At 43.6% G+C, this 25,682-nt stretch overlaps 4 protein-coding genes across 5 annotated transcripts; 2 read left to right on the top strand and 2 right to left on the bottom strand.

The window, feature by feature from the left end:
* The first annotated feature begins 4,112 nt into the window (after nucleotides 1-4,112).
* LOC127779476 (probable polygalacturonase) lies at nucleotides 4,113-7,904 on the top strand. Of its 2 annotated transcripts, XM_052306262.1 has the most exons (8): nucleotides 4,113-4,372; nucleotides 4,501-4,622; nucleotides 5,372-5,480; nucleotides 5,577-5,692; nucleotides 5,989-6,109; nucleotides 6,206-6,380; nucleotides 6,475-6,545; nucleotides 6,973-7,904. In XM_052306262.1, exons 2-8 carry the CDS (start codon nucleotides 4,602-4,604, stop codon nucleotides 7,698-7,700), a joined length of 1,341 nt encoding a protein of 446 aa, XP_052162222.1. In that variant the 5' UTR covers nucleotides 4,113-4,372; nucleotides 4,501-4,601; the 3' UTR covers nucleotides 7,701-7,904. The 2 variants fall into 2 exon arrangements, with proteins under 2 accessions (XP_052162222.1, XP_052162221.1); XM_052306261.1 differs by having other exon boundaries at nucleotides 5,372-5,692.
* An 831-nt stretch (nucleotides 7,905-8,735) lies between these two features.
* LOC127779477 (guanosine deaminase) lies at nucleotides 8,736-11,264 on the bottom strand. The gene is made up of 5 exons (XM_052306263.1): nucleotides 11,130-11,264; nucleotides 9,793-9,852; nucleotides 9,457-9,647; nucleotides 9,201-9,305; nucleotides 8,736-9,113 (listed from the first exon to the last, which is right to left on the bottom strand). Exons 1-5 carry the CDS (start codon nucleotides 11,143-11,145, stop codon nucleotides 8,925-8,927), a joined length of 561 nt encoding a protein of 186 aa, XP_052162223.1. The 5' UTR covers nucleotides 11,146-11,264; the 3' UTR covers nucleotides 8,736-8,924.
* Nucleotides 11,265-21,052: 9,788 nt separating this feature from the next.
* Nucleotides 21,053-21,418, top strand: LOC127778260 (non-specific lipid-transfer protein C6-like). Its single transcript, XM_052304832.1, has one exon. The coding sequence runs from the start codon at nucleotides 21,053-21,055 to the stop codon at nucleotides 21,416-21,418; it is 366 nt and encodes a 121-aa protein (XP_052160792.1).
* Nucleotides 21,419-22,726: 1,308 nt separating this feature from the next.
* LOC127778333 (pectinesterase inhibitor 28-like) lies at nucleotides 22,727-23,435 on the bottom strand. The gene has a single exon (XM_052304919.1). It carries the CDS (start codon nucleotides 23,433-23,435, stop codon nucleotides 22,821-22,823), a length of 615 nt encoding a protein of 204 aa, XP_052160879.1. The 3' UTR covers nucleotides 22,727-22,820.
* Nucleotides 23,436-25,682: the final 2,247 nt, after the last annotated feature.

Here is a 25,682-nt window from a genome sequence, read left to right as displayed (position 1 = left end):
GGTGTAGAGGTAGTGACAACCCTCAAGAGCACTTAAGTCCTCCTTGTCCGGGTACGTAGTTGAGCGACATCTGGGAACAGCGGGTTACCAGTGCCTGAAGTATTGCATTAGGATTAAAGTTAAGCTTTCCTTAGACACTGTTTCTCATTAGGAAATCCTCTCTCCCCTCTGCCCACATTAGCTTTGTGTCCTTGGATGAACCTAACGAGGACATAATCACACACGTTCCCTTGATTCGACACCCTTGGAATACTCCGTAAGAGAAGTGCTACATCGGTATATCCGTGCGCTTGTGGATTCTATCTGTGATCGTAAGAAATACCAACACTCACCCTTGCGCAGATGCAGCCTCCTTTTGCAGTTTTGTTTTGCTGTGGGAAAATTTGGATTTGTTTTGTTTTGGAAACATTCCGAAAAAACCGATGTGTGAAAATGGTGTGGAGTCCGGATAGACTTATCCGGTTCGGTTACGCGGAGTGGAGATCGTGCATGCGCCTTGATCAAGCGACCTATCTCTATATAAACCGAGCCGCCGCCTTCACGCAACACACACGAAATCAATCTAGGGTTTGCCTCCTACTCTGTGCTACGCCACCGCTCGTAGACTACTCCATCTCGCTCGCTGGCGTGCACCGGTGATCGGGAGAGCAGGTCTCCGGAACCTCTACCTTCGACGTCCTACACCGGGACAAGGCGGCAATAAGGTTTTTGAGAAGCGCTTCGCGTGACTGCTCCCTGTTCGTCCGCGATGGCTTGCCTTCCTCTCCGCTCGCGTGCTGCACGCCTTCGTCGACGCCCGCAACCGCGAGTGGTTCCTACTAAGCAACCGGTCTTTCCGCAACCTTGGTACGTGTTCAAGATATTGCGCATATTTGATCTGTTCGTGTTTTACTGCTTAGTTTACATATGTAGATCTAATGATGCGTTCATGCTAGTTTACATCTGCAATGTCATGATTTATTTATGGAACAAATTAAATCATTACGTGCTTATAATTTCAACAACACAATCAACCCCTTATCTTGCCATGAACTTTGAGGATAGTTTCAACTAGCAAATCAACAGCGGAACAACAATAAACACATGCACACAAGACACGGTGATTTACATAGAAAAACCTCCTCGGTGTGAGGAGTAAAAAACCACGGGACCAACGGTTCACTCCAAGCTTCCGCACTAATCAACAATGGGTACAAATGGATTCTTCTTTAGAACATCTAGAGGCACATGACAACAGCAACTATAACATCAAGTTACAAACTTGGCATGATCAACTTCAACTATAGCAACTAACAAGAGGCATACCAACAAGCAGAGAAATGGCAGATTCTGTCCTCTTCGGTTCTTAGCTGAGATCTCCTAAACCACAAATGCAAATTGCACGAAACATGGCAGAAGTGATGGTCTATGAGTCCCTTCTAGGCTATCCAAAAAACAACCAAATCGGACACTGTTTGACCCCTCAAACTGACACTTTACTAACTGCTGCACAATCTGTAACCGCAGTAACTCGAGCTGACAAACCACCACCCAAATCTGGTGCTCTACTCAACCAATCCTCATCCAAACGTCTAGATTGAAGTGCTCAAAGTGAGGAACAAACTCACCAAGTTTAGTGCTAATCCAACCATGTTTGAGCCTCCAATCGCTGACTTGATGAAGATCAGGTAAGAGCCCCCAAGCTGAACAAGCCGCCCTTCTTCTTCTCTACTCTCCTCTCCCTCTCTTGTGTTTGCTAGGTTGTTTTTTCACCTCAAAGCTGCTGCTCACTCTCCCTCCAATGAAGGCTAGGGTTTTTCTTCCCACCACTAAAGGTTGAGGTAATCTCAACCATTGATCAAGACATTAATCAATGGCTCACAATTGTTGGACTTTTTGGACTACAAATGGGCTGAGAACAAAGGTCCATGTGGAGGGAATTTAGCCCAACAGTAAGATGGAATTATAGAAGGGCACCTACGGCAAATGTGATGGGAGTGCTACGAATCGAAGAAAAACAAATGACATATGCTTCTTATAAAAGGGAAAAAAATATACTATTTATGGTACAAGCTTTTTTTCTATGCTGTGCATCGAATTTTCTCTCAATACGATGCAACTTAAGTATTTGTGTTTGGTTTGACAATGAGATAGATGGCTTAAGACTTATCCCTTTCTTTCTGAAGTGTTATGATTCCAACCATCTATTTGCACATATAGGGATGAGATGAATAAATATTTTTTAATTGAACGATATGGTCCGTATATCTATATCTATACCTAATTAAAATATAAGTAAGGATTCCGTAAAAAACTTTTGTCCGTCATTTTTTACTTTCGCAACGCGGTTTTTTTTCGGTTTTCCGTGGGTTTTTTCTCCGCATGCGGTTTTTATTTGGGCCCGGTTTTTAAGTCCCATTTTTTCTGAGTGGGTCACGACTTTATTTTGTTACTGTTTTTAAAAAAATTTTGTCTGACGTTTTTTACTTCCACAACGCGGTTTTTTTTCGGTTTTCCGACGTGGTTTTTTCTCCGCATGCGGTTTTTATTTGGGCCCGGTTTTTAAGTCCGATTTTTTCTGAGTGGGTCACGATTTTATTTTGTTGCGGTTTTTTGTGGGCCCAGTTCTTTTCCACAGCTGTTTCCGATTAGTTTTTTTCTTCGTGCACACGAAAGGATTGAATCTCAAATAGAGTTAACTAATTTTCATCTTTACCTATTATAAAAATTGAAGATGATTCCGTACTTATCTTAATTTTCATCTGTCATCTGGGTTAGACACGTATAAAACTAAATTGGACCAGAAAAAACAACCAACCAGCACCACAACCAAAAGCCCAGATCCAACAAAAAAGACTGTCCACTAGCAACCCAGACAAAAACTACCAGATCGGGCCGGAAAAAACTCGGCGACCTGGACCGTAGCAAAATAAGATTAAAATAGTCTTCACCCATAGCAACACACTGACTTTTTTTAGAAAAAATAAAATAAAATATATGCTATTTTATTATTTAAAAATAAAATACACGTATAAAACTAAATTGGACCGGAAAAAACAACCAACTGGCAACCCAACCAAAAGCCCAGATCGAACAAAAAAAACCATCCATTAGCGACCCGGACAACAACTACCAGATCGGCCGGAAAAAACTCGGCGACCTAGATCGTAGCAGAATAAGATTAAAATAGTCACCCGTAGCAACACACGGACTTTTTTCTAGAAAAAATAAAATAAAATATATGCTATTTTATTATTTAAAAATAAAATAATAAAATAAGCGACCCGGATTAGACCTGAAAAAACCATGTGTATTATACAACATGTGTATTATTAAAAAAATCAGATCGGGCCAAAAAAAAACTCAGCAAAAACCAGGTGTATTATTAGAAGAAAAACCAGATCGGACCGAAAAAAATGAGCAACTCAGATCAGACCCGGATGTCACCATTGTCGTTTCTCTCTCTATCTAGCGGAACAATATTGTGAGTCGCGTTTCTGCTGTTCTGATTTTCTTCGTTACCAGTGTCCACCATCAATAGATGAATCCAATTGTGATATGCATCCTACCACAGTCCTCATCGCCATTTGATTATCAGACCATCCATGCCCATCTTGAGTATTATGAAAACATGAGTATATCAGTATGCAATGGTGGTTTTATCCATCCTAATTATCATTAAAATTTCTAATCAATACTTAGTCTAAGAAATAATTTATCCGTAGCGAAGCACGGACATTTCGCTAGTCACTGAAAAAATGAAAAAAAAGATCGGTTAGATTGACCCAACAATTTTTAAGAAAGATGATAACTTATGTTAGTCATTCTCTTTTAAATTAAACCTATTCTATCCTATCCCTTAAATCAAACACACGCTTAAAAGTCTCATCGGTTGACCTAATAAGCCAAAGTAAAATACTAAAATTTAAATTTATGGACTTGAAGTTGTATTTAAGATATTTTTAATGCAATTTCTTTTTAGTGTTGGCTTTTAAGTCACTACGAAGAATATAAAAAAAATTACCTAAAAATTAATTTTATTCCCTGGTAAAACGTTTTGGCAACCAATGAGACTTTGACGGACCCAATATTCCAAGTCAAGAACCGGTGTTCCGTCCAATATTCCATTCCATCGGGCAGCAGCAGCACCAGGTTCCCCCTATCCGACCTCCGACCAGAACAATCGATGAGCCAGCAGCCTCTGCACACCTCCCAATAAAGTGAATAAACCTCGTGACTGTAGCTTGGTCCAGTCCTACTCTTCTCTTTGCTGCCGCTTGGAGCCAGAGAAGGTGGTGGGGAGTGAGTGTGTTGAGTGAAGCCATCGGCATAGCCGTCGCCGTCGACGCCGCTGCGTTCGCGGCCCGCGAAGGCGAGCCCGGAGAAGTAGAGAGTATGGCTTCTTGTTTGCGTTTTTTTTTTGTTTTGTTTTGTGTGCTGTGTTCTTGTTGGTTGGTCGCTCCTCGTTCTTGATTTCCGTCCATGGTGACCCTGGTTAGTGGTGGTGGCGGCTGGTTGCAGGTCGTCGATCTTGGCTGTTGTTCTGGTGTGGTGCCTGCTGGTGAGTCGATTTGAGGGAGGAAGAACTGACTTGACAATTTCTTCACTCGCTGCTAGAGAAAATGATGAGCCGATCCGCATCTGTAAGTGGACGATTTCTTGTTTTGGGTCCCATTTCGGTTGCTCTGATTGATTACCTTGTAGTAGCATGTCCTGCCTTGGCCAAGAACTCTAATGTGGTGGTAGAATTGAGCTATAGATTTGGATAGGAATCAACTGATCCAAGAATTATTTGGGTAGAATTTGGCAGTTCGCCTAGAATTCAGTTCTTTTAAGATCGGGCACTGTGATGGACAGCCTAATGGGTGCATCACGGGATAAGTGCACTGCTGCTGTCTTTGTCTTTTTTTGATGGAGACATCTGTCTTCTTGCATGGGGATTCAAGTGGGACTTTTATAATTCCCATTTGGCCACTTTTTTTTTGGGAAAATTCTCCGAGGATGATGTGTGAGACCTTTGCTCCTAGTGGAGGAGCTCCATGCTTTGCTTTTACCTGTGATTCCTTCCCCTATACCATGGATTCCGACATTGCAGAAGGCGGCGTGGCCTTGTTAGAACTTAGAAGTCAGCATTGGCAACACTACGGAAATCAAAGTCAGTTGATGCTGACATTTTATCCAACCCATTGTAAGGACAAAGACTGATGGATAACTTGAATTAATCTTTGTGGCAAACTAATAAGTTCACCCCCCCCCCCCCCCCCCCCCCAAATAGTGTTTACTCTGTGTTTGAACTATGTTTCATTTGCTTTGTATTTCCTTAAAAATGTACTATTCAGATTCAGCTCATGAACAACATTTTTTGACGTTCATCTTCTGGAATTTGTTGTAGGCACTTCAAGCCCTTTTGGTTTTTGCAACTGTTTTTGCTGCGACTCAATGGGCCACTTCATCTGCCATGTACTGCAACGACTTGACAGCAAGCGTGCATCGGCCACACAGTGTGTCAATTACTGAGTTTGGTGCTGTTAATGATGGTGTTACTCTTAACACGAAAGCGTTTAAGAATGCAATCTTTTACCTCAGCTCATTTGCAGATAAGGGTGGGGCAGAGCTCTTTGTGCCTGCTGGAAGGTGGTTGACTGGGAGTTTTAATCTTATCAGTCATCTCACTGTGTCACTTGACGCCGATGCAGTAATAATCGGATCTCAAGTAAGATAACTTTATGCATTATTTGATTCATTTCACAGAAGTGATTTATTTATTATTGTCTTATGAAATTTAACAAAACTAGTGCATTCAACTTTATACTGCTTTACATAAATCGCATTCTAACAAAATTGCAGAATAACGTGAAATGTTTTATATTTCATAACATTCTTTCCTGAAAACAAATTATTGGAACTTACAGTAACTGTTTCTCATGTTCCAACATGAAAATACCTTACACTAGAACAAACAGTGCAAGAAGTATTACAATCGCGATCGTCATAAGAATTCTTTTGCAGGATTCATCTGACTGGCCAGTTATTGATCCTCTGCCATCTTATGGGCGTGGCAGAGAACTCCCTGGTAAAAGACACCAGAGTCTTATTTTTGGATCCAATCTTACTGATGTAATAATAACTGGTTAGTAAGTATCATATTTATATCATGTGTGCTCTTGTATTTATTAGCCTACTTGTAAATTGTAATGATGCATTTCATATTGCTGTGCTCTTGCAGGTGCTAATGGCACCATTGATGGCCAAGGTGAACTTTGGTGGAACTGGTTTCACAATCACACACTAAATTATACCAGGCCCCCTCTTCTTGAACTGATGTACTCTGACAGGGTTGTTATTTCCAATTTAACCTTCATGAATGCACCATTTTGGAATATTCATCCTGTATACTGCAGGTTGGTTTGTCTACATCTCTGCTTCATTATTAACAGTGCCAGCTGTTGTGGTTGCACCTATTTCTTATCTTGATTATTTTTTCAAAATAATCAGCCAAGTTCTTGTCCAGCATCTGACGATCCTAGCACCTATCAGTTCACCAAACACTGATGGCATTGATCCAGGTGTGCTTGCTTTATTTGAGTTAATATGACCAAAATTCTGAATGTTTCTATAATATTTTTCATGTAATTTCAATTAACTTGCAGTTAACCATGATTCAATATAGTTACTGTCCGATACAATGTACAGAACTTCTCATTACCTTAGTAAACACAAACTAACTGTGGACAGATATACGATGGAATAACAGTTCAAAGCATGGAGCATACCAGTTCATCTTCCTGAGATATTTGCCTCAAATGTAGCTTCGATTCAGTTTTTTCGAATGTACCATGCACCCCTAGATAAAGCGACCACTTTAATGCATAATTTTTAGAGTAGTCCTTGCTCTGATACCTGGTTTCCCCTTTTTTTCCCCTTGTTTTGTATGTTTGCATTCATTTAGCAGATTTCAATAGCTGATGCTAATGCAACTTCAATGCCATCCAGACTCATCCTCAAATGTGTGCATCGAAGATTGCTACATCAGAAACGGCGATGACATTGTCGTCATCAAGAGCGGTTGGGACGAGTATGGTATCTCTTTTGCCCATCCTAGCTCCAACATTAGCATCCGCAACATCACTGGACAGACAAGGAACAGCGCAGGAATAGCCTTTGGAAGCGAGATGTCAGGTGGTATATCAGACGTTCGAGCTGAGGGCCTTCGTTTCATCAACTCGGTGCATGGAATCAGAATCAAGACTGCCCCAGGGCGCGGTGGGTATGTGAAAAACATATACATAGCTGATGTGAGCATGGACAATGTCTCAATAGCCATCAGGATCACTGGAAACTATGGGGAACATCCTGACGACAACTATGACAAGAATGCGCTTCCAGTCATTAGCAACATAACGATAAAAAATGTGGTGGGGGTAAACATTGGTACTGCAGGAATGTTGCTGGGCATCCAGGGGGATATCTTTAGCAACATTTGCTTATCAAATGTGTCCCTCAGTAGCAAATCTGCTGATCCTTGGAATTGTTCGCTCGTCGAAGGGTTCTCAAATTCTGTAGCTCCTGAGATATGTGAGCAACTTAGGCCCAGCCCTGGGCCAGGCCAAGTATGCTATGATGGTAATAGCTACCCAGTGCCAGCAGCACAGCAGCCATATAAGTCGGGCGCTACCCGGTTACAAAATCCTTTCCTCAAGTTCATTTCTCTATACAGTTAGACGCCCCAATCATCAACTAAGTCCTTGTAGATTTTTATTTTTGGTGCAAGTGATTGTTGAAGACTTCCAATTTTGCCTTAAGGCTTGCCTTGTGTAGTCGTGTGTATAGAGCTTTGTGGAGATAACTGTTGGTGTGATGTTATTATTTCAATGTCCTGTATTGTTTGGATTCTTACTCTAAATAAAAGCAACCCATGTTTATAACTTCAAAGGAGTGTAAAAGATACAGTTACCACTTTCTATTAGAGTAACAATGTGACAATTTCTGTTGATGCACAGTAACTTCTACCCTTGTCCAATGTGGAGAAAGTCAAAAGACAAAAATATCCCTTATTAATATAGAATTAATGTTGGTTGGTTGGTAGGTGAGGGGTATTGAAGGGATACAATTTCTAAACTTGCGAACTGAAGTTAGATAAGAAGGTAGAAATTGGTTTATTTTGAGACAAAGTTTAAAACTTATTTTGGGATGGAATGAGTACTGGAGAAGGTGGTACACTGATAGTCTGCTACATATCAATTCAGAAATTCAACAAAGATTGGAGTTACACAAATAAAACTCAAAATAGTATGGACATTTTCTGAGAGTGTTTATATTCCTAGTGTACATCATTGATGTAAATTGATTAATTGAGAATTATTTAGGCACCAGTGCAATGGAACCATTACTGACAACCTGAAAACAAGGACTTCTAACCTTTAGCAAGTTGATCTATGGAAAATTAATTAGAAAGTTTATTGTATAAACTGAACATTCATGCAAGAGCACATAACAGAATTCGCAGATATTGTCATCAGAATGTAAATACACCTTTGAGTTGATAGTTTCAGAAACAATTTATAGTTGAGTATTCTGTTCTTTCAGTACCAGAAGAAGGATTTTACAAATCTGATGCCACCACCCAAGTCTTGAGTCATTTCCATATTATTTTAGCTATAATGTAGAGTAACCCGTTGCTTTCAATCAACATGTTTAATTAGCATCCATCATCTGTCGTTTTCATGGTTTAAGAGTAAATAGACATGCAAACTCTGTTTTGCAATTGTTTCTGTAGGTACCCATTCATTGAATGATATTAACATGCAGACAATTGAAATGTTATCAGGATGAAAATACAATTGAATTGGCAGTTTGAGAAATAATGGAAAAGCTGAACATTGTAGTTTTATTCCTCCCTAGATCATCAGGGGGACTTTGGCGTATCTGAGACTCTATCCTGCACATTAGTACATCTGAAACTTCTCCTTGGTCTTCTCAAAGACTTGCTCTGCAATCAGGGCTCCATTGCCATCAGCCTTCTTGATCTCCATGTTGGCCTTCTGGTAAAACCCAGTGCCTCTGAGAGCATCTGCAATGAAGTCATCAAATCCAATGGCAATGGCAGCTTCTGCCTTGGCTCCATACACCAGCCTCTGTAGTGAAGAATTAGCAGTTGTGTTAAATAAAATCGTCAGATATTTGTGATGAGGTTATGCGTAGGAAAATTGACGGGTGCGGACCTTGATCCGGGAGAGATGAACTGCACCAAAGCACATTGGGCATGGCTCACAAGACGCGTAAATTTCACAATCTGAGAGCTCGATTTTTCCGAGCTTTTTGCAAGCCTGAAAATTTAACAGAACGACAATGTGAGTAGCTATCCGAAAATGGTGTGGTAAACAATTCGAAGTTTAACACGCAAAAGGCCCAAACGGATACACATATTCTCATGAACAAATGATTTACGAGCAGTGACAGATAAATAAAGCATTTCACCTCTCTTATTGCAGTCACTTCAGCATGTGCAGTTGGATCAGTATGCTTCAGAACCATGTTATGGCAGCTGACTACTACTTCATCATTACGGACAACGACTGCTCCAAAGGGGCCTCCATCACCGCAGTCAACTCCCCGGTACGCTTCTTCAACTGCTTTTGTCAAGAATTTGTGGTCTCTGTCTTGCACAGCTGTAAATTTTTCCAAAACTCAAGTTAACACTAAGCAGTTCTTCTGGAAGACCTTAAAAGCGCCCCAAATCACCCAAACAGTGAAAGCTGGGCTGCAGATCAAACTGAGAAGACTAAAATATACTACCAAGTATATTACTCTTACCTTCATGGTGACCAGCAAATGCAGAAGCAACTGAGATGGTTCCATCCTTTGACTCCACAACTACAGGAAAAGTAACTTATTTTAGCTTATTTTACATATTGAGGACATGATCATTGGCAACTTCATAAGCAGAGAGACCTAAAAGAGTAGAATCTTCAACGAAGTTTAACAAGAAGTACTAAAAGTATAGTGATCGCTACCAAACGTTATCTGATTGACAATTCGAGTAAATTCTCTTATTGTCTCTGAACATCCGGAGTATTGCAATTTACCCCAAACTAAATCAGGCAAGAAGTCCAGAAAGGCAGATTAGTTGTTACTTGTCAAAGACATATACTACAAATGCCAAGAAGGCAGAGAAACATAAAAGCAGATTCTTCTTTCCATCCAAAGGCATCAACGGCCAGTTGGTACACGCATATCAATAGAACAGAGTTACTGTGACAACCGGTAGACAGCATGACATCACTCTCATCTACTTTCAGTTGTTTCCAGCCGAACACGAGTTCTGCATTTGCCTTATATGGCGTGATAGGGATGCCAACTCACAAGGATATCCTACTTGATCCGGTTGATCACTCAATCAATTCTAAAGATGCGATGCCCAGCCCGAGATAGTCTTCTCATCAGTTTTTTCTTTCTCTCAACAGAACAACCTACACGCAAGAAAAAGGCGTACTTTTCTAATGACATTGCCACAGCTCACACGCATCGTCCTGTCAAAGAGAAAGAAAAAAAAAAGAGAGCATCTACATCCACCAACCCTCTAATAAAGTCGCCAACGTGCGTTTATTTTGGCAGATTCCGGTGAAAATGGACATTAAAAAAAAGTATTAAGCGAGCGCAAAAAGGTTTCAGATTTGGGACCCCAAGAACAACGATTGCAACAGAAAAAGCTCCACAAAATATGGAGAATCGAACCCGGTGGTCACCGGAATTCTCAGAGTTTATACTAATCCTGATTTGGTCGGCATGATTATTGGCTATCCACGAGATCTCAAACGAGCATCGTGCATTCTAACGAAGAACAGGGCCAAATTCATCCGAGAATTCAGGCAGCAAGAAACAACAAACAGCTTGTAACAACCTCTCCCCCTCAAACACCAGATCACACATCCCAATGGGGCTCTGCCCCATGACACCCAGAACATAACAGAACAGAACAGGATCAAGAACCGATCCCGATTCTCGGTTTCGATACTCCCAAAGCAGCGAGAGAGAGAGAGAGAGCGCCCAGAATCGAATCAATCACAGCCTCAGAGTCCCACACCAAACCACACCACCAATCAAACTCACCATGAACAGATGAAGAGAAGAGAAGGGAGACAGAGACGTACACTGGGCCTCCTCCATGGCGGAGAGAGGGAGAGGAGCAAATCCAGCAAACTTTTCAGCGAGAGAGAAACGCGTTGCCTGACCCTCGTGCTCTAGCTTAGCTTGTGGCGGGTGTTGCGTTCGTTCGGCCCGCGCGCGGCCTAAATAAAGGGAGGGGAGAGAGCCCGACCTCGACCGTGACACGGCAAGCTCTGACTGACAGGTGGGGCCCTTAGACTAAGGGGGCCCCGGCCCCACTTGGCCGGCGTCACGTGGGGAGAGGTTTTGTGGATCAAGTGGGCCCATGGTCATGCTGGGCCGTGTGGTGGGCGTCGAGTCCCGTGGGTCGTGTTCGCTTCTCACGGAATGGACGCAAACGGCGCGGCGGGTTTATGTGGACGCGGTTCACTGGTAATTGGTAAAGGATGCAAAACTGGTCCGTGGATTACTACTGGAATCACAGGCAGCCGTCCCCGGCTAGGAACAGGCAAAAACCAGGAGGATTTACTTATTATTTGTCATCCTACCCAAATACACATGGCTAAATACCACTTTCCTAAATTTTCATTTTCAATTATTACCTAGGCCACATGTCAGCCTTCATTCCTATTTATTAAGCTTGTGGATATGTGTGGACCCGGGAAGAAGGCTGATATGTAGACTCGGATAGCAAATGGGAATGAAAATTTATAAGAGTGGCATTTGGGCATGTATTTTTGGTAGGATGGCAAATAGTAAATTCTCCTGACAAATACCCCGCAAGCGGGGGTGTAGGAATTTTTAGGTGTCAAAATTTACAATTAAACAACAAATAAACGCTAACACTACCAATCAAGTAAAAATATGGTCAAAACAATTAGAAATCTAAATCTTTCCCAACAAACCATGCACTTATCAAAGGGACCCAAAACAACTGCCGAGAATTGCAAGGGAGAAACTCACCGAGACATGCCATCACAATTACTGAGAGTGAGAGGCAATGAGGTTGTCACGCCTAGAGGTCATGTGTAGCGGTAGCAGCGATAATCTGGTGCACGCGGGATTGCTGGAAGAATGTTGGGTAACACTGATCTAGCATATGGTAGTGGAGGCGCTAGCGTCAGAGGAGCGAAAGGTGAAAGGAGCAAAAAGAGGAGGAAATGGAAATAAAGAGGGTGATGTGGGGTGGAGAAGACAAAATTCACAAAACATGGTGAGATCTAAGGTTTGAAGCAGGTTTTATACATGGTATATTGTAATCCCACGTGTGAGCGGTTTTATTAGGTCTCCTGATGGTTAGCGGGGAAAGTGAATGCTTCATCAGCCATGGCCTAAATAGATCCGACATGAGAGTTGGGCCTACTAATTGACTCGTGGTGAAAAGATTTCGTCATATCTAGGCCTAATTGATGAATTCACCATACGGATTGGTGATTGGGCCCTACATTGTCATCCCTATCCCTAAGCATGTATTTGATCGGAGCAAGGCGATGGGATGGGTTGGGGTGAACCCATTTTCAGGGTGTTGTTGACGCGAAATTCATCGTTCACATGAAGGCTTGGGAGATTTGCTTAGCTCCAGTGCAGGTTTAATCAATCGGTTTCAGGGCGTGCCAGTTAGTTTGATCCTGCAACTAACAAGATGGAAATAGATTGATGATCAAGGAGTTGACCAGCCAGTAGACCGATGTGATGTAGCGATGTCAGCCGATGTCGATAAGGTTTTGATCAATCAACTATAGACTCAATGTAGATTCAAATATACCAGATAAACAATGAGATTTATGTTGTCATCGGCTGGAATCAAAGTATGCATAATCATCAATAAAACCGTTCTTTATAAAAAACAATATTGATAGATCGGATCAAACCGAGACAGTACAATATTGAAGTTGATAAAGATAGATTTAACTAAAGATTATACAAGTTTGAGTATGAATTGATGTAACTCAGAAGATGCAATGAGGTAATATAATATGAACCAATCAACCGATACTGATATAATGTGATAAATGTAAATCTGATGGTTAAAGCATACCTTGGTTGGAGATCCGATGTAAGTAAATTAAAATGTATATCGGCTAACTAATTGATATATCTGATAGCTGAAACCCACAATAATGATAACTCATCGGCTAGCACTCCGATGAACGTTGCGTAAAAACCTATCGGGTTACTAGAATTAACCTTACTAGCAGCAATCTAATAGATCAGACCTAACAAAGACAATATAAGATTGAAGATAATAAGAAAAATCTAATTAGTATATAGATCTACACAAACATGATGGATATAACAAATCTATCTAGAACAGCAGTATGATTAGAGAAATATCAACTTAGTCAAAATATTAGACCTAACCGAGAAAGTCTTAACTAAGTTGATACGACTCTAAACAACGATGCAGTTAAATATCGAATCAATATATCAGATAGGCAACGTTGCATCAACCTAGATAGAATATCGGACTTAACCGAGAAAGTTCTAGCCACGCCGATACTAGCGAAGTTGACGAAACTTAGTTCCTCGCTGGAGATCAAAACCGTGCAACCCAACTCGAAACTAATTAAGAACTTGATGGAATAAGGGTTGCGATAGTCCAAAAGTAATTATGTAATTGTCATGTGAGATAGATTACAAAGAACCCGAGTGTACATATTTATACCCTCGGATTGATACTAGTCCTGATCGGACACGATACAAGTTTCCTAAACATAAAAGGAAGGCAAAATTTGCTACAGGGCATCGAAAAAACGTGTAATTAGCTGGTGGACATCGCAAGAATGAGAATTTGCTGTCGGGCATCACAAAAAATGTGTAATTAGCTGGTGGACACTCGCGGGCTTATTTTATTATTTCCGGTGGATTTGGAGAGAGAAACACTGGTGAGAGTACGATTTTGCCCCTACCATTGTTCCACTTACAACGAGGGAGCGAGAAGGCGAGCACCGCGTGGTGGATTGGATTCGATTCATCCCCGCAAACCTTAGACGTTGATCCCCCCAATTCATCCCCGACTCGATCGCCGCCGGTCGCCGTACCGTACAAGCATGTTTCCGTCGTTTATACTTCGGGCACTCTCCCTCGCCGGTCGCAAGGCGGCGTGCCCACCTCACCCCCGCGACCTCATCATGCTCGCCGGCGTGCACAGTGCAAGCCAGGCCACCACCATCCTGTTGCCGTCCTTCTCTAGGCGCTCTCCAGCTGCAGCGTCGGCGGCACGAACCTGGTGTCACCTACCACCACTGCCTCTGGTGGCGATGCATGGTCAGAATTGGGATATCTGCAAAGCCCGCTCCTTGGTAGATTAGCCCGCCGGTGTGAGCGCGGACATCAAGTTGGGGTCGGATTCAGTGGCTTCGGCGACCGCTCACGAAGACTCTGCTTTCCTCCGTGCTCGTCACCTCTTGACCAAGGTACAAGTCTAGGCAGAGCAACATCACCTCGCCGTGCGCAATGGCTACGGGGAGTGAGACTGGACTGGGTCTTGATTCGAACCAGACACAGTCTACTGTAAGCGAAACGATGGCAGGGGCAAAATCGTACTCTCACCAGTGTTTCTCTCTCCAAATCCATCGGAAATAATAAAATAAAGCCGCGAGTGTCCATCAGCTAATTACACATTGTTTTGATGCCCGACAGCAAATTCTCGTTCTTGCGGTGTCCACAAGCTAATTACACATTTTTTCGATGCCCTATAGCAAATTTTGCCTAAAAGAAAAGACAAAAGGTCCGATCGGACACTAGACAAAACTTCCTAAAGATAAAGGAAAGTTACTAGATCCTACCTAATTAAATTGCCATGCCATGGTCTTCACGATTCCTTCTTGAACTCGGTCTCTTCTGGATATGCTTCCATCGGTTGATCAACTTCTTTTCTTAACCGAATCCAGTAAGGACCATTCCAATCCGCTTCCTTTATCTCATTGACTTGCGGGCCATACCCTATCATTCCTACAAAAATAGGATCATTCCATCCATCATAGATGAAACGATCCCATAAAAAAAAGCATTTCTAAAGTGTGTGTCCAGTGTCCTACTAAAGGCATTTCTAAAGTTTGTCCTTTATTTAGTCAAACCCATCCTTTTCTACTAGCTAGAACTATTTGCTTCGCTAAGGTAAAAAAAAAGTTTCCAAAATAGAAGAAATAGTAGTAAGTTGTATACATAGAAAAAATGTGATTAAAAGAGTACTTTAGGTCTCCAAGCTATTGGACTTCCCTAACTGAATAGTAGGGAAAACTCGCATAATAAGAGGACTAAAATAGGGGAGCCACTTAATTTTAGTATAGGATGTCTCATATAGGTATGACAAGCGGTGGCGCAGAGTCATGGATGATGACGGCCTAGTGAGGGGTAAGAGTGCTACCCTCCAACTTGTGCAATGGATTTGAACATAGTGAATAGGTATAGTTTTTTCTTTGAAAAACATGCCCTTCGCTCTAGAAAAAAAATAGCTAAGAACTAGGCATAGATTACATCAACTTTATAGCCGAAAGTAACAAAAGAGGGAGTAGGTCTAAATTGTCTATTGCATTGACAGCTAGATTTATGTTTTACTGGCCTACTTAGTACAATTAGTGCTAGTAGAATACACCGTGCTAACAGGACAATGAGCGGTGGGGAGGGTGAATTTGTGGATGTGGTGGGTAAGCATTCTATTGCCACCTTTTTCAGTCCCAACATGAGACTCACGTAAAGATTTGCGGTGTTAATGGAGTCGCCTACTATCACGATCTAGATAACTCTAAATCAAGATAGGTGTTGAAGATTAAACTGGCTACCGGAGCCGATTTAGAGATCAAATCAGCCTTGAGGCCAGTTTAGATCGATTTGAAGATAACCTCAGGCCCAAACAAGAAAACCCAAGAACCGATAAATCAGACTCGAAGTTGGACTCTGCCAGTCTGACTGGCCTCATGCTGACGGCTAGATTGGGCCCACACCGTCAGTTTGACCGGCCCTGTGGTAGCGGTTAGACCGACCTCATATGGCAAACCGGGTCTTCTTTAAAGCTGGTTGCGTTTTCCTATTTTTCATCCTAGGTGCTAAAGTTGGGTGTTAACACATTTGTATCGACTATTGCTGGCTACTTAGGCTTGTTGCATGGTTTGTATCATTATGGACAAGTTTCCCATGCATATAGCTGTGTTCTTCTCTGTACTTTTCCCACATCTACCCACTCGTTTTTCGAGTGCACGTTTCGTAAAATGTTAAATTATGTGTTTTTTTGAGAAAATATATAGAAGAATTACTTTACCAAATTATATTAATCTAGTTTTTTTAGAAGTCAGCTAACATTTAATTATTCATGCGTTAATAAGTCGCTATGTTTTATGTGAGCGAGGATCAGTTCCTAACTGCAAGAGCCGAACACAGCTTATTGTGTGTAGTACACGTTAGAATAGAAATTATTTGTATCTTTGAAATTGATACAGATTGCGATAAATTGTATCGAGAGGTTTCTCGATCGAAAGTATGTAGAGAAACACTGACGCTAACAACCCAGCTAATGTAATCCAGTATGAGGTGTGATAAAGCTGTACATCCACAAGGTACCTTCTATTTACTCTCAGATAACGTTGTAGCCTTGTAGGACATTGTTGCCATAAGAGCAAGTTTAATAACATAGCCTACTACTAAGAGTATTAGCTCTAATTCATCTATAGCTGATCTAATAGCTAATTCATAAAATAGTTGATTACTGTACTATTAATATATGGTCACACCTATCATACACACATTACGTCTTGAAGTCCGTGCTACAGCTGGCTACAGATCTGTAGGCCGCTGCTCTTCTATCTCATCTTTTATCTCATTAAAATATACTTATAGCTGGCTAATAGTATGCTATTGTACCTACTTAAAAAATAAACACGACGAGCACATAAATCGATGGTAAGGTACGTAGGATAAGGGGAGGGTGGCCGCCGGTTAACTAGAAGTTTCTCTCTCTTTTCTCTTTCTGACAGGTAGAATAACTAGAAAGTTACTCCGACGTACTGACGACGTACGCACTACGCACGCGCACCTGGCCTTTTTCTTGGGCACATGCATGGCTCATGGCACCTACTGCCACGTGCAATGTACATATTGATCAGTACAAACTGAAATAAACATATCGTCATGAGTACACGGCTACACGCTCACCTGCCAACCAGACTGTGTGGTCCTGTGTGGATTATGAATGTGCTGCAAGTATATGCTCTTGGTTGTTCTTTGGATTATAATTCAAAGCAATTTTAAATTTTCAACTATAATTTTAGACTTGATGTCTTTTTTACTTTGCCTTTATATAGAAATCATAAATATCTATCCTCTCGAGCCATTGAATTTGAATGATTGCGTACACGATATGCTACCTACTTACTACTCCTTTCTTTTAATCTACTTACTACTTCTTTCATTTAATTTTTAACATATGTAGTACCGTTAACTTTTAGACACAGATTTATAACTATTTATTTTATTTAAAATTTATGTTCAAATGTATAAGATATAAATCATGTTTAAAAACTTTTATGGTAAAACAACTCACAATAAACTAAATTATAGTTACGTAAATTATTTAAATAAGGTAAATAGTTAAATATATATCTTCCTGTGCCCTTGCACTGAAACGTTGGCATGTACTACTTCACTTCTTATCCTGTGGATAGGGTGGGGACCACGTGTTATGCATATGGCGCGTTGCCACATCACTGATGCGTGGTTTGGGCGTCCCATCCTGATCTATATACTCCAAATGTTTGGGATCAGATATTTAGATCATGTGAGTGGCTTGCTAATTTACTTGTCCAATAAGCTAGGCAGCGAGCTTAGCTAAGCTTCAATTCTAGCTGATCGACTCACACAATTAAGGTCAAACGTACGTACGACCGACCCATTATCGCCGGTGGCCTGAGACGTGGTGGGTAGATCGATCGTGCATGCATGTGGACGTGTACATGCACCAAGGGATAGGGATCGAGTCACAGGACTTATCGGGATTATATGTCGGACAAAATATACGATTAAGTAAATGGGGAGGTTTGAAATCGATCGGTACAATACCGAGAGGTGGATAAAATTCTAGATTTGAAGTCTGGGTTTGAATTCAAAGCTTAATTTCATGCTGGCAGAGAATAATATAATCATTCCATCGGGATGGGACTAATCGGTCGATCTAGCTACATTTAAGGTTGAGTGAATTATATTTTGGACTATCTTTTTTTATACCACTCTTATATGTATTTCTCGCAAAATGGTTTCACTTTGAACCAGGTATGTTCTAAAATGTTTTGCTTTGAAGCATGTATTTCCTCTAAAATCTTTCCTTTTGGGCTTGTAATTCTTATTGCTCTGTCTTCCTCTCTGGCCCTTCTCTCCATATCTTCAATGAACTAGTCTAACCACATCTAACCACTCGAGTGCTTCAGTTAAAAAAAACCACTCGAGTGCCAATATTGTTGGATTTGACGAGGCCTTGAAGTTGAAGAGTTGAATATTTGAACTACCACAGTAGCACTCAGCCTTTGCAGACCCAATAATAAATACTCCCTCCGTTCGAAATGTTTGACGCCGTTGACTTTTTAGCATATGTTTGACCGCTCATCTTATTCAAAAAATTTAAGTAATTATTAATTCTTTTCCTATCATTTGATTCATTGTTAAATATATTTTCATGTAGGCATATAATTTTACATATTTCACAAAAGTTTTTGAATAAGACGAACGGTTAAATATGTGCTAAAAAGTTAACGGTGTCAAACATTTTAAAACGGTGGGAGTATTTAATTTCTAGGAAGGAATATATATTTGATCAGGCCCAACAAACACCCAATTCCTGTTTGGGCCTTTTGTCTAGCCCATTAAACGCCTAATTTATAGCCAATAATCAAGCAGATTTAATGGATGGTTGATTGTCTATGGGTGCATTCTGGAATTTTGCCAGAGTCATCTCAAAGATTTTCCAATATTGCCAAATTGTAAATGTCAAATTTAGTAAGATTTATTTTGGCTACAATCTGAACATATCCTAAGTATTATTTATGGGCAACCTAGGACAATGCGACTTGATTTGAGCTTGGGCCTAATTTGTTACCAAGATGGGTGGCTATTAACTCAGCCTAGGGTTGAAAAATCGGCTTATTGCTATTAGGAAAAAGTCCACTTTGACTCCCTTAATTGTAGCCGAATCTAATTCGTATCGCTCAATCAGAAAACTGGATAGAACGACTCCCCGAACTATTGAAACCGGTGCGATTTGACTCCCTCAGCGGTATTGGAGGGCGGTTTTACTGACGTGACGCTGATGTGGCGGTGTTGACCCGGTCTTCGTCCCACGTGGCCCTTAAGTGGCATTAGAATTTTAAAAAAAAATTGTGGAACCCATCTGTCATTCACAAAAAAAATATATTGTGGGACCCACTGACATGTGGGGCCCACATGTCATCCTCTCTCTCCAACCCTTCTTCCTCTTCCCTTCCCCCCTCTCTCTCTCTCCCCTTTCTCTCCCCCTTCCCCATCTGCGGCCGAGGAGGCCGGAGACGAGAGGGGCGGCGGTGGGCGGGCGAGGGCGTAGACGATGAGGAAGGTGAAGAGGAGGTTGGCGGCGACGCCCGCGGAGACGACGAGGAGGCGGTTGGGAACGGGGCGGTTGCGGAGGAGGTCCGGGTTGTCGGGCGCGAAGTCGGAGTCCGGGTCGTCATCGGAGAGGTGGTGGCAAGGAAGTGGCCTGACTTGTGACGAGGACGATGGTGGTGAGGGCGGAGGCAACGGACTGGACACTGGCGAGGAGGTCGGACGGGGCGGCGGAGATGGAGGTGGGCCTGGAGGAGGAGGAGGAGGAGGGGTGGCGGTGGCGGTGGAGGGGGAGGTGTTGCCCGTGCCGCTCGCCGCAGTGTCCGCTTCCCCGACATGTCGTCCCCACCGCCGCAGCGGCTGGCAGCTACGGCTGCGCCGCCCCTCCCCCAGCGCACGACATCCCCGCCTGCACCGGACGCAGCCGCCTCCCCCCAGCCGCTCCCTCGTGCCTTCCTCGCCGCCACAGCCTCCTCGCCCCACCACGCCCCCCGCGTCCCAGACATGTCGTCCCCACCGCCGATGCGGCCGGCAGCTACAGCCGCGCCCCCCTCCCCTCCTCCGGCGCGCGACATCCCCGCCCGCGCCGGCTGCCGCCGCCTCCCCCTAGCCGCTCCCCCGTGCCTTCCTCGCCGCCGCGGCCTCCTCGCCCCACCGCGCCCCCACGTCCCCGACGCCGGCACCACCGCCCCCACCTTTCACCGGCGCTACCATCCGATGGGGAAGAGAAAAAGGGAGAGAAAAGATAGAGAAGGGAGAGAGAGAGGGAGGAGGAAGAAGGGTTGGAGAGAAAGGATGACATGTGGGCCCCCACATGTCAATGGGTCCCACAATATACTGTGTGTGTGAATGACATATGGGTCCCACATTTTTTTTAATTCTAATGCCACTTAAGCGCCACGTGGGACGAAGACCGGGTCAACACCGCCACGTCAGCGCCACGTCAGTAAAACCGCCCTCCAATACCGCTGAGGGAGTCAAATTGCACCGGTTTCAATGGTTCGGGGAGTCGTTCTATCCGGTTTTCTGGTTGAGGGGTACGAATTAGATTCGGCGTACAATTAAGGAAGTCAAAGTGTTATATAGGGGTTGGATAGATGATGCAGGGCCTAAGATAGAAGGCCCATTGGGTCAAAACTACATCAATTCAATTTAATTCAATTCGCTTGTCAAGAACAATTTGATTTGCCAAGAACAACATGGCTTCCTGTCCCTTTTTAATTCAATTCAATTCAAGAGACCAGTAGACGTACTGGTAGCAAAAATTGAGTGCATCCATGTTTGCATGGACACCTGTATACTTGTATCGCTCGTAAGACGATGGGGTTTCTTCTCCCTTACAAATAGCACTAGAATTTCCATTGATCGTCAATCTCGTCTGCGCGTGCCAACACACACGTACGCCATGGCGGTGCCAAGGCTCGCCGTCTTCTTCCTCCTCGCCGTCCTCGCCGTCATGTCGCCCGCCGCGGCGTCGTCGGCGGCGGCGGCGCCGGCGCCGGAGACGTGCGTGCGGACGATGCAGCGGATGCTGTCGTGCCTGGACTTCATCGAGCACCGCACCGACGCGGTGCCGCGGCCGTGCTGCGCGCAGCTGAACGCCACCGTCGCCAAGCAGCCGTGCTGCCTGATGCACGTCCTGCGCCGCGACGTGGCGCGGCTCGTCGGCCCGGGGTTCGACACCGCGCGCGCCATGGTCAACGTCACCGCCGCCTGCCTCGGCGACGCCTCCGTCCTCATGTCCATCGCCCGCTCTTGCGCCGGTAATTAACTAATAATCAATTAATCGTGCTTAATCCTGTCTTGATCTCCACTGATCTGATTAAAAGGCGCGAATATCAGGAAAACCTAATATTAAATAATTAGAAGATTTATCGTGCTTAATCTCCACTGATTAAAAGGCGCAAATATTAGGGAAAAACCTATTTGGAAGGAAGAACCTAATATTAAATAATTAGAAGGGGTGAGACTTCAAACTCAGATCATCTAGCTCACCACCTTGTAAAGTTAGCCGGAAGATCCCTAGACGTTTATGAAGATCTCCATTGATTAATTATATATTTTTTTTTCAGGCAAGCCGCTGCCGCCACTTACGCCGGAATATCCGTTTACCACCGGAGTGCCGCCGGCGCCTCCGCAGACATCCGGTGAGCAATTTAATTTCTTGCGAGCTTTTGATCGTTAAAATGTAGATTGAACTGGATTTTCATGTTATTTTTGTTGGAGTAGATTGGTTTGTGATGAAATTCAAAAAAGGTTTGGAGAAAATAACGGTGATTTAATTTACGTTTTGAACTTAATTTAATTAATCCGAGTGGTATTCGTGCGTGCAGGAGCGACGCGGCTGGAGGGCACGTCGAACACCGCGCTGTTATTTGCACTTGGGGCGGTCGCCATCGCCATGCTACGGATTTAGGTTGCACTCCGTCTGTTCGATGCTGATCTCTAGGATTTATAGTCATATAGATGCTGATCTCCAAGGTTTATTGACAGGAAAGGCTTATCTGCTTGTTATATTTTTTAACTAGTTTACAATTCTGAAATTCTTTTGTGGAAGATAAGCTATGTTTGTTTGTAGCATTGCGAGGTTAACTACATTGAGTGTTCGCTATGGAAACACTAATTAATGTACAACTTGTTTTCTTATATTGCATAGCAGAAGCACACGCACACATAACACTACATACATGCACCCTTAGTGAGTCCTTAACATACGCTCTGTAGATGAAGGCTAGCGACACATCTCTGATCTCTTAGTGAAGTTAAGACTTCATTCATATCTTTTTTTTAGAGAAGGGTATTTTTTACCCGGCCTCTACATCTAACCGGATATATACGGCCATTGAAATAGGGAACTTAGCCCCGCAAACAACACCTTGGGGTACTACTCAGGTCACTATAACCACTATGCTACATGCCCTTTCGTATTTCATTCATATCTTGGGCAGACGTCACGAGTTATTAGATTTAGGATCATCTAGTGTGCGCCTCATACTGCGACGAACTTTATTTCTTGTAAGAAACACAACCAGAAATTTTTAAAACTACAAATTTTTTACATTGAAACTTTTAAGCTGAGATTCGAACTCTTCAACGTGAAATTTTACCTTCAATAATCTCACGAAATCCATATATATAGTGTGGTTAATCACTCGCGAGCTAAGCGTGGCAGATCACATCACGTCGGCCTCGTCGGCGGCAGGATGTCGGAGGCCAACCCGACCACGACGTCGAGCTCGATCTCGGTCCGCGGCGTCCAGCGGCGACCCCTGTCCGCCGGCGGCCTCGAACGCGACGTCGCAGCGCTCCGGCGCGCCAGTCACCTCCGCCAGCAGCATCTGCGCCTCGCGCATCTCCCTCGCCCCGGCCCCGCCGCGCGAGCGGGACACGACGTCCCTCGCGGCGCGCCCGAGCCGGCGCACGGCGGCGGCGTACTCCGCGGCGCAGGCGGCCAGGCCGTCCCGCCGCGCGGGCGCCGTCTCGCCGCGCTGCAGCCTGGCGATCTTGGCGCCCGTGGCCACGGCGGTCGCGCGGGCGATCCTGGCCGCGATGGCGGCGAGCCCGCGCTCGTCGGCGGTGGCGCTCGCCCTGTCCGCCCGCAGCGTCCTGATGCAGTAGTCGTAGCTGGGCCGGTCGCCGGCGGCGTAGAGCTCGCAGTTGTCCTGCAGCAGCGTGGAGGAGGACGGCTTGGCCATGGCCATGCACGCGGCGTGCGGGACGAGCAGGAGGAAGAAGACAGCGGAGAGAGTTTGGTGATCGGCCATGACAGACATTTCACAAGTTCTCATTTGATCAACCGATTATAAGAGATGCGGATTTTGCATTGATGGTAAAAACCCGTTAGTTAGGAGGCAATTAATTCGATTGGAACGTCGGTGCAACGTATGATTAATAACCACAAGCGTTAATGTTTCATTTGCTAATACGTTAGTACACATCATGATGAGCTAGCTAGCAAGCAAAAAACCTCGAAATGTGCGGGATCCATGGAGGCAGCCCAAGCGATGCCGGTTGTTAAGCGGTGTGCACACTGCACACGCTTGTAGTAGAGACTTATGGACAGTCGCTACGGCTTACGACAACACCGCTGCCCCCTGTCAAGCTCATCAAAGTTATTTTCTGTAGTTCAGTCTCCCTTTCGGCCTTTCCTGTCGAAATCAAGAAAGCCTATATCTATATCCTATGCACGATGTTTGCTTTAGGCGATAGTACCAGGATTCTATTCCATATATATATTTGAAATTCATCTTTAATAAATTGTACTCCCCGCATCCTATAATATAAAGCATTATCAAACTTGACACAGTCTTCAAAACTAATATTTGACTTAAAATTTCTCATATATTATAAGGTTTAATGCAACAAAATTATAATCATCTTAAAGTAAATTTAAATGTCAATCCAATAATATTAATTTTAATAAATAAAATTTAATTTATATTATAATAATTGTTCGTCAAATGTTTTTAAAGTTGAATCCTGTAATATGTGCACGCCTTATATTATGAGATAGAGGGAGTATTTATTTAAAAAAGGGCAAGATATTATTGATAATCACTCTAGTCATAAATATTTATCATTTAAGATAGAGTAAATTTCAGAAAACTGTAACTTTAGTGACAAAACTATTAGTTTGCTGCAACATTAGCGACATGTTTCAGTTTGCTGCAACAATAGCGTGGGAAATTATCACAAAACTGCAACTTTTACGTTATATGTTGTTACAGTTGTCACCTATATGTACTGTAGCAGCATATAACGTAAAAGTTGCAGCTTTGTGATAATTTCCCACGCTATTATTGTAGCAAACTAAAACATGTTGCTAATGTTGCAGTAAACTGATAGTTTTGTCACTAAAGTTGCAGTTTTTTGAAATTTACTCTTTAAGATAAGGTAGCTGTAGTTAGTACATTCACGCGGACATGCGTATTACTTTGTATAGAAAACAGGTGGAACAAAGTTTAGATTAAAAGCAAGATGTTCTCATTTTTCAATTGAATGTTCTTTGACTATTTTTTTAAGAAACCTCGTGAAACTTTATTGGTAGCACCGAGTCCTCGCTTTAGTTGGTTCATATGCTTGCAATTTGTTATAAGCTTGCTTATGATTTGCTAAAACTGTTGTAAGTTGTAACTATGTATAGTATTATATAGTATAGTCGTAGTATACCAATGTAATTACACTACAACAATAGCGTAACTACACTGTAACCTATATAAGTTACAAAGTTGCATATATTTTTATAGTTGTATACATGTTATGAAAAAGTACAAATTACCCCTCTGAACTATTGCAGTTGACCGAATTACCCCTAAACCCGAAAACCAGACATTCCTCACCCTGAACTTTTAATACCGGACGAATTACCCCCTTGACCCAATCCAGAGCAGTTTTGTCCTACATGGCGTACGCGTGGAAATCCAGTCAACATTTTATTTTTTAAAAATAGTGGGACCCACATGTCATACCCCTCTTTCCCTCCCTCTATCTCTCTTTCGGGCGCAAAGCAGGCACAGCGGCGCGGGGATGAGAGGTGGACGGCGGCGTGCCAGGACGGGCGGGAGTGGACGGGTGGAGGCGGTGTCAATTGCGGCGGGTACGACGAGGAGGAGGAGGCCATGGTGGCGGTGTAGCGGCCCGCGGCTATGCAGGGGCTCGAGCACAACAAGGGGATGGCACACGGCAGCGCGGTGGCTTGAGGAGGAGCAGGAGGCGATGGCCTCTGCACGCGGTGGCACGGGGCCCTCGGACCATGCGGTGACAGTGCCGCACGGTAGAAGCTCAAAGACGACGACGCTCTCAGGCAAGCGATGGCGCTAACCGTCTCATGCCGCCGCCTGCTTGGGCACAGCCAAGCCACCGTCGAGTTGCTGCTCGTTGCCCACCGTGCATCCCCGCGCGCCGGCGCCCACCTCCCGTCCACACGCTGCACCGTGCGTGCCACTGTGCACGTGGAGGGATGGGTGACGGCCGTGAGGCGAGGGGGCGGAGGCCGCGGCGGCGATGGCGAAGGGGGACGGCGAGGGGGTAGAGGA

Source organism: Oryza glaberrima, chromosome 7 (genome assembly GCF_000147395.1).
Source record: "Oryza glaberrima chromosome 7, OglaRS2, whole genome shotgun sequence".
Lineage (NCBI taxonomy): Eukaryota > Viridiplantae > Streptophyta > Magnoliopsida > Poales > Poaceae > Oryza > Oryza glaberrima.
This window is presented reverse-complemented; position numbering and strand designations above follow the sequence as displayed.